At 44.0% G+C, this 9765-nt stretch overlaps 1 protein-coding gene across 1 annotated transcript; it reads left to right on the top strand.

Annotated features, from left to right (window-relative positions):
• The first annotated feature begins 619 nt into the window (after positions 1–619).
• LOC130200867 (nuclear factor 7, ovary-like) lies at positions 620–2642 on the top strand. Its single transcript, XM_056425443.1, has one exon. It carries the CDS (start codon positions 620–622, stop codon positions 2273–2275), a length of 1656 nt encoding a protein of 551 aa, XP_056281418.1. The 3' UTR covers positions 2276–2642.
• The last annotated feature ends 7123 nt before the right edge of the window (positions 2643–9765 follow it).

Below are 9765 nucleotides of genomic sequence, written 5' to 3'. Positions count from 1 at the left end.
TGCATTTTTTTCCTTCGACGACAGGAGACTTTTTATATTCTCATTATCTATATATATATATATACAAATACATATATATATATACAAATATATATATATACAACTATATATATATATGTATTTATATATATATATACAAATATATATATATACATATATATATAAATACAAATATATATATATACATATATATATGTATATAAATACAAATATATATATATTATATACATATATATACATGTATTAATGAGGGATGCACTGGTACCGACAATGGGTCCGATCTATACAATACATATTGGGACTTTTATACCAATTTATATATTTTTAAGAATAATTCAGTGTAGAAACTAAAAGGTTTACACTTGAATTCCAATTCCTTTTTATTTAGAAAATATTATAATATTCTCTAAATAAAAAGGAATTGGAATTCAAGTGCAGGTGCACAATGTATAATATATATTAAATGAAAACAATTCAGTAAATATAGATCTATTGGTGCATTCCTTCATTGATAGTATGCAGAAGGAGATGTTTTTGTTTGTCTACGTAACAACACGACATGCAGAACGCTATGTGATGACACCAATGAGTCATAGCTTGTCTTTGGCTCCAGGTCAACATGTCGGCTGCCAACTATCTGCCGACTGAAGAGCAGCTGTGGTGCTGCATCTGCCTGGAAGTCTTCAACGATCCCGTCACGATACCGTGCGGACACAACTTCTGCAAAATGTGCATCAAGCAGCACCTGAACTCCAGGTCCCAGCGCCTGTGTCCCATGTGTAACGAGCGCGTGGATAGAAAATGCAAGTTCGGAGTCAACCGTCTGATATCTGAGATGACGGTTCAGTACAGACGGTCGGCCAGAGAAAAAGGCGGGAAGAGCTTGGGGCAACGAGTCGCCAAACCTGGAGAAGTTTCCTGTGACGTTCCCCCTGAAACTCGCCCGACGCCGTCCGTCTGGACCGCCCTGCGGTTCTGGTTTGTTGTAGCATTCGGCCTGTTGTGTCTCACCGTCTGCTTCGCGGTGACCCAACATCTTCATCGAATGGCTTCCGGCCTGAAAACTCATCAGCTGTTTGACGCGGTGGAGAAGGCGGCGGGCGGCGTGTGTCCGAAGCACGGCCGACCTCTGGAGCTCTACTGCAAGGACGAACAGATGCTCATATGTCAGTCCTGCGCCGACTCGAGTCACAGGTTTCACAACATTGTTTCCCTGAGAGAAGAATATGTAGAAAAGATCAAAGATCTTCAGAAAATACAGGCTGTGATCCGGCAGACCATCCAGGAGAGAGAGATTAAAATACAAGAGGTCCAACACTCGGTTTCGTTGAGCGTTGAAGCTGCAGACCGTCAGCTCGCCGATGGAGGTCAGGTCTTCGCAGCTTTGAAGAAGACTGTGGACAAAATCCAGGCCAGGGTCTTTAAGATAATCTCAGCGAAGCACCAAGCGATCTTGAATCAGGCCGAAGGTTTCATCGAAGAGGTGGAACAGGAAATCCACGAGCTGACGGAGAGGCGGGCCGAGGTGGAGCAGCTCTCACTCGCAGAAGACCACCTCCACTTCCTGCAGAGCATCCCGTTCTTGAACATGGCTCCTCTCGCCTACGACTTGCCGGACGTCCGCATTTCTCCGGTGTCCTACGAGGGCATCCTGAGGATCTTCGTGAACCTCGTCGTGGTCCAGCTGAGAGAGACGGCCGAACACGAGATGAGGAAGCTGGAGGAGCCGTGGAGATTCAGCGGCAACGCGGTGGACGTGACTCTGGATCCCAACACAGCTCATCCCAATCTCATCGTGTCCGATGGTGAGAAACAAGTAGACTACAGCGACGTGTGGAATGAAGTCCCGTACGACCCGAAGAGATTTGACCGTCTAAATTGCGTATTGGGAAAGCAGAGTTTCTTTCTTACGAAATTTTACTTCGATGTTCAAGTTACAGGAAAGAATTCGTGGATTTTAGGAGTGGCCAAAGAGTCCGTCCACAGGGAGGGTGTCGTCCAACGAAACACTGACAATGGCTTCTGGGCTCTGTTTTATTTGCATGGAGGGCAGTACACTCCACTTACTGGCCGGCCGGAGCAGCTCACTGTGAGAGAAGAGCCTGACAGGGTCAGGGTGTTCGTGGATTACCCAGAGGGTCTGGTCTCCTTCTATAACGTAGATTCGGCAGCTCTTATTTACTCCTTCACGGGCTACTCCTTCACTGAGGGACTCCTCCCTTTCTTCTGCCCTTTACATCAGGACTCCACCCTTCTGATTCTAACAACTGACTAATGTTTTTAATACAGTCTCACAGAAGTTTGTGAAGTAGTCATGAAACGCTGATCTATAGGACTTTCTTGGATTCATGTTCATCCCCAATGACACAACAGATCAAAAAGACCAATAGATTGTGATGTGTGACTATTTCGCGACCTGCCATGACACTTCTATATGTTCTGTGCTTTGGTTGCTATGTTCAGCGGCTGCTATTCAAAAAATCCATTGATGATGTGCTTGATTTAAACTAATTGCTCTCTAACTCTATACAGTACTTCTGGGCTGCCATCATCCAACAAATCCCACACTAGATTGAAATGCTTTAACATGGTTGTGCTGAACTGACTGTCAAACTAAATATATTAAAAGAAATGCTGGGTTATTTCAATGCTGTGTGATTTCACCCAACACTGAGACACTTCCACAAAACAGGCCTCAGAAGGGTCGTTACCAATAACATGATATATCAGCTGCTCGAAGCAGCATCTCTACCGTTAGAGGCCTCATCCTGGTAAAGCGTTGGACAGTTATTGTTTGGGGGAGGAGTTTACCAAACGGCAAAGTTGAAAGCTTTGTTTTAATTATTATGGATCAACTTCAGGGTTTGTAAATCAGGGATAGATGAATTTGTCGGATTAGTGTGAATTAAATTATTAGATTCTAATTCATGAGATTCCAGGGGCCAACTACCAACTCTGGGATGGTAAGCCAATGCTGAAGTGTCTTAAAATGTGCATTCTCTCTCCTGACCACCAGGGGGCGACTCCTCTGGTTGTATAGAAGTCTATGCTTCATGTGTTTAAGATGCATTATCTGTACTTACCACCAGGGGGCGACTCCTCTTGTTGTATAGAAGTCTATGCTTCGTGTGTTAAAGCGGCATTCTCTCTCCTGACCACCAGGGGGCGACTCCTCTGGTTGTATAGAAGTCTATGCTTCATGTGTTTAATCTGCATTATCTGTACTTACCACGAGGGTGCGACTCCTCTGGTTGTATAGAAGTCTATGCTTCATGTGTTAAAGCTGCATTCTCTCTCCTGACCACCAGGGGGCGACTCCTCTTGTTGTAGAAGCAAAGTGATAGTAGTCCAAAGATAGTAATATAAAGAAAAGTGACAGAAAATGACTCAAAAGTCAAAAAGTCCTGATGAGAACGATTGAGTAAAAGTATGAAAGTATCTGATTTTTTTGTGCCAAGTATCAAAAGTAATTTTCTGATATTAAATGTGCTTGAAATGTTGACGAGTAAAAAAGTAAAAAATGTTAAATAAAAAAAACAAAGGGTCAGAATTTGAAATTATGAAGTTTATTTGTTTGATTACTGTGGCGCCTATGAACATAAAATATAAAACGACACACAAAGAAAAAGCAGAACAAAAGTAACAACCAGAATCATCTAAAGTGAAAAATGTCTTGTTCATTGATGCAGGTAGAGTGTCTGCCCTGATGGTGTAGAGGTTCAGCCACAGGCCCCGATGGTAGAGTGTCTAGTCATAGCAGCACACAGCAGCACAGATTTCAGCAAGTCAACGGAATTTCGCTCATCCAGCTGTTTGCCGTTGCTCATGCGCTTGAGATGACGAAGAAGAAGTCCTTTCTATCAGATGAACTGACCTGTGGGTACCACATAGCTGCAGGGAGCAGGAGGCCACAAAGGCTTGATGTAGTCCATTCTAGCTAAAGTAGAGAAAGTTACAGATACATAGAATTAATAAATACTTCCTAACATGTCGCGACCCCATGTCCAAACCCCAACTGAGTTTTGTATAAAATAGTTTGTTTTAATATAGGTTTATACATTTAGCACTGTCTGCAGCATCCAGATCCAGAGTTGATTGTGAAATATGTACTTGTATTCTGTAGTTAAACACAACAACAGTCCCAAATCAATATCACATTACTGGACGAATCATTACCTTATATTATTAAAATAATAATAATAATAGCATTATATAAAATGACCTCAAATCAACAAACAACAAGAACTGTCAACACTTCTTCAGCTCATTAACTCGCTAAGATCCGCCTACTCCACTCACGCTTAATTGTCATTGGCGATTTGACATGTAGTTTAGCTAACATTAACTCAACATACAGACATGCAGGACAATCAGACACCTCCCTCTCCTGCCAAATGATGACTATTAATTAATCATGGATTAATCTTTAATTCTACTCCAATGTAGTTTTTGTTGAGGCCGAGTTGTCAGCCAGTATCTCCGTATGAGGCACTTCATCGAGGAGAAGAATCCGTAGGAAGAAATCTCATCCTAATAAAGAAAGAGTTCACCCAAATATGGCCACGGACGGATCTTGGTCCTGGGGTTTCGAGTAGTCATGCCCATTGCTGTCCACATGAAACGAAGTCAGTCTCGTAGCAGGGCCACAATATCCTGGGCATCACTAAAAGAGAAGAACGCTGCAAGGACCACTGACCCCAACCTGGTGCTTTCGTTCAGGTGCGCTGCGTGTTGTTCTAACCGGTGATGTGTTCCACAAATATTTTTTTTTTTATGCTATTTTTTCTCGAGTATCAAATGTCAGGGAAAAGTCGTAGGGAAATGTGCAAAGTAAAAGTACAAGTAAAAGTGAAGTAAACAAAGTAAGAAAAATAAGTCGTAAAATAAAGTACAGATACCCAAAAAAACTACTTAAGTAAAGTAACGAAGTACTTCTACTTCGTTACTTTACATCACTGTATAGAGGTTTATGCTTCATGTGTTAAAGCTGCATTCTCTCTCCTGACCACAAGGGGGCGACTATGTTAAGTCTCTGTGAGACCTTCAGGAGAAAACATCGGTGCAACATCAGCTGCACCTTTACAAACCAGATGAAAGTCTGCACAGGTTTGATGGATTATGGTAATGTGTCAGAGGCCAGGTGCATTGTGGGTATGGAGATGAGTGTTGGTTTGAATACAAGTCAGATTATGCAAATAATGTTCTGGATTTCAGGTTTCCTCCGAAAGCTCAAAGACTTCGAGGCTCTTATCTCAATCAGAGAGACTTCCCGTGTCGGCCTGTCTCTCTCTCAAACTGTCTCGCTGCACTTTCTGTCTGTCTTCATAGCCATCTGTATGCAGGCTCAATGTAATGTGCATGTCACAAGAAGAAGAAGAAGAAGAAGAAGAAGCCTCCCCTCCCTCACCTGTGCTGTCCTTACTGTCTGTGCTAGTGGAAGGAAAATGTATTTTGAGGTGTTATAATGATCTCAGCCTTTAAATACTAAAGTATGTTTTATCTCGTGGTTTATATCTCACACTAGAGTTAAACACAGTGAAAGTACAACACATATTAGTTGAATATCTGTGTAGGCATCAACTGTTTTAGTGGAAAACATAATAGTGAGTGTAGAGGGTCAAGGAGACCTCTGACCAGGGCTCGGTGACTTGTCACCGGTCCCGACCCAAAGTCAACAAACAAGTAAGGTCCGAGGGTGTGTGTGTGTGTGTGTGTGGGGGGGGTGGGGAGGTGTTGTGACATAACTCCTTGAGAAGCCCCAGCTGGGTCGAGTTACCCTGACTACGTGGTGGGTGGGTTTTAAGGAACGTGGGTGTACAAGGTGGCGGACGAGCGTCTTCAAGTAGAGCGATTCGTCAATGTGTGACGGGTACTTTATTGTTTAGATGTGTGAGTACTGTCGGGAGGGTGGTGGTATACTTAGGTACGCCCCTCTGGACAATCACTTATTGAACCCCGCTAGACTTTTAGTTGTGTGATGGCAGAATCCAGAAGGTGTTGAAGAGAGGTCACGTGTTAACGGCTAAAAGGCTCTGGGTTCAAATCTATGGAGTTACGTCTCGTGGCCAGTCAGCAGGTTTCTATTTATTTTGGTGCTCAGCTGGTTAAACATCAGGTTGTATTTGTTCAAAGTGTGTCGACAGGAGTGTGTGTGTGCAGACACAATGATTGTTGTGTCTAACAGTAATAACTAACCGCGCGATATGGGAGAGACACGAGTCCTTAGGAAGACTTTCGTGAGCCTCTCAGCATGAAGACGACCTCTGTAGAAACAAAGATCTCCCTCTCAACACAACGCTTCACTTCCCTCTGGAGGAAGCAAATGAGCCTCTTAGCTCATGGAGGACTTTTGGCCGAGTCCCAACACGAGAAAACGTGACCAACCTTTAATTATTGTCTTGGTTGTATCAACGCGTTTCAATCAAACCTTTGAAAGGCGTGAACCGTACTAATGTTGTGTAGAATACAACTTGTGTGTGTGTGAGTGTGTGTGTATAGAAAAGGGATGGTTGTGTGTTCAAGCATCTAATAGTTTGAATACTTAGCTTCTGTCTTGTGTCAACGTACGCATGCTTTAAGGTACGAGCTAACACCCGGAGTCATAGGTCACATGTTCTAACCCCTAACCTACCCTAACACTTGTGTGTTGTTTGATCACCCTGAGTTATAGGTTGTTCCACATGGTAGAACCCTAACTGATGGAGAAGGACTCATCAGAGGACACAGAAAAGGAATCATTAGAGGACTCATTGGAGGAGGAGGAGACGGAGAAGGTCCCATCAGAAGACTCATCAGAGGACTCATTAGAGGACTCATCAGAAGAGGAGGAGACGGAGAAGGACTCATCAGAGGACACAGAAAAGGACTCATCAGAGGAGGAGGAGGAGACGGAGAAGGACTTATCGGAGGAGACGGAGAAGGACTCATGAGGAGACAGAGAAGGACTCATCAGAGGACTCATCAGAGGACACAAAGAATGACTCATTAGAGGACTCATCAGAGGACACAAAGAATGACTCATTAGAGGACTCATCAGAGGACTCATTAGAGGACTCATCGGAGGAGGAGGAGGAGGAGGAGACGGAGAAGGACTCATCAGAGGACATAGAAAAGGACTCATCCAAGGACTCATAAGAGGACTCATCAAAGAACACGGAGAAGGACTCATGAGAGGAGACGGAGAAGGACTCATCGGAGGAGACAGAGAAGGACTCACGAGGAGACGGAGAAGGACTCATGAGAGGAGACAGAGAAGGACTCACGAGGAGACGGAGAAGGACTCATGAGGAGACAGAGAAGGACTCATCAGAGGACACGAAAAAGGACTCGTCAAAAAAGATGGAGAAGGACTCATTGGAGGACACGGAGAAGGTATCATACCAAAGGAATCATCAGAGGAGACGGAGAAGGACTCATCAGAGGAGATGAAGAAGGATTTATAACAAAGGACTCATCAGAGGAGACGGAGAAGGACTCTTCACAAAGGGAGCATCCCCAGGAGACATCAGTCTCGTTCTGTATTAAAAGGTTTGTGAGACACAATCTGCAATTTACTATTCTGCTGCTGTCAGGCCGCCTGTGTATACGTGTGTGTGTGTGTGTGTGTGTGTGTGTGTACACCTGTGTGTGTGTGTGTGTGTGAGACAGATATTACCACATCAATGGGTCCCTCCTGATACCTTCCTCCCACTTCTCTCTCTTTCTGTTGGGGCGTAATTGTGTCTGATTATCAGGGGAGCACTGATATACACACACACACAGACACACACATACACACACACACGCACACACACACACGCACACACACACACACACACACATGCGCATGTGAAGACTCTTCTGTCGTGAAGAGAACTAAATAAACCGGTTTACTGAACAGAGACTTCTGAAATGAAAGAGAAACGTACAACAGACAGACAGTAAACAACAACAGTAAACAACAACAGTAAACACCAAGAGTAAACAATAAGAGTAAACAACAACTGTAAACACCAAGTCAGTAAACATCATGTCAGTAATGTATATCTGTGTATGTGTGTATCTGTGTGTATGTGTATATGTGTGTATGTGTGTGTGTATGTGTGTATGTATGCCTCCAGTGTGTGTGTATGTATGTATGTATGTATGTGTATGTGTGTACATGTGTATGTGTGTGTGTGTATACGTGTATATGTGTGGTTTAATTTAATTGGCTCCTGAATTCACCACTTTATTGTCTTCCATCGACCAATCACGCGTCTCGTGACAAAGACGGACAGGTGACACGTTCTGCCCCGTTAGTCCGTCGTCCTGTTTGTCCAGTAATTAAATACCTATTAGCCCCGCCCCTCCCGTTAACCGGCTCATCTGATTGGCCGTTAGTGTTTCCAACATCAATCTAACTGAGGGGGTCAGACCCGTCCTTCAAGGGTTTGACTTCCCTCAGCCATAAGAGCGTCGCCACCAATCACAGAGCAGATCCATCACTGTAATGCACATTGTGTGTGTGTGTGTGTGTGTGTGTGTGTATGTGTGTGTGTATGTGTGTGTGTCATTTCACTGATGGGATTTTCTTCTATACTTCTCCTGCAGCTTCAGTTCATCTGTCACACTCAAAACTGCCAGGGCAACACACACACACACACACACACTCACACACACACTCACACACACACACACACACACACACACACTCACACACACACACACACACACACACACACACACACCACACACACACACACCACACACCACACACACACACACACACACACACACACACACACACACACACACACACACACCCACACACACACACACACACACACACACACACCACACACACACACACACACACACACACACACACACACACACACACACACACACACACACTCACACACACACACACACACACACACACACACACACACACACACACACACACTCACACCCACACACCCACACACACACACCCACACACACACACACACACACACACACACACACACACACACACACACACACACACACACACAGACACACACACACACACACACACACACACACACACACACACACACACTTGTGAATTGCTCGCAAACTGAGGGCCGACTATGAACACTTGTCCTCCTTTAGCTCAGTGGAGGAGAGACCAAATGTTAAAATACATATAAATAAATAAAATAAAAAATAAAAAAATCGTCCCATTTAAAGTTTATTGTTTCCATTTAGCACAATAATTTAATTAAATATAGGTATAGCGCAAACTTTAAAAAGGTCCACTTGAGTCCTTTAAACTTCAGCTTAAAACACACACACACACACACACACACACACACACACACACACACACACACACACACACACACACACACAATTTATTCGATATTCCATTTCCTTCTCGTTGAGACTCATTTATTCTCATCAGGATGTTTTGAATTAACTCCACGAGTGAAATGATGTGGAGCTTTAATATCTAGTTAATAATGTGTGTGTGTGTGTGTGTGTGTGTGTGTGTGTGACGAACATGGCTGTAGATCTCCCAGCAGCCACTGGGGGGCGCTGTTCGTCTGTCCATCAACACTCAGACAAGTGTTTCATTCCTCCTGGTTTATGCCTCCTCCTCCTCCTCCTCCTCCTCCTCCTCCTCCTCCTCCTCCTCCTCCCAGCAGGTAGATTAATGGGTCTCAACAGATGGGTGGCCTAGTTCCAGCCCCTCCCTCCTCCTCCTATCGATCCCTCCCTCCTCCTATCAATAACCCATCTTCCACCCATCAGTCTGTG

The sequence above is a fragment of the Pseudoliparis swirei genome, chromosome 10, assembly GCF_029220125.1.
Source record: "Pseudoliparis swirei isolate HS2019 ecotype Mariana Trench chromosome 10, NWPU_hadal_v1, whole genome shotgun sequence".
Taxonomy (NCBI): domain Eukaryota; kingdom Metazoa; phylum Chordata; class Actinopteri; order Perciformes; family Liparidae; genus Pseudoliparis; species Pseudoliparis swirei.
This window is presented reverse-complemented; position numbering and strand designations above follow the sequence as displayed.

Excerpts from the sequence above, each read along its gene's own strand:
- LOC130200867 (XM_056425443.1), top strand. The coding sequence starts at position 620 with ATGTCGGCTGCCAACTATCTGCCGACTGAAGAGCAGCTGTGGTGCTGC.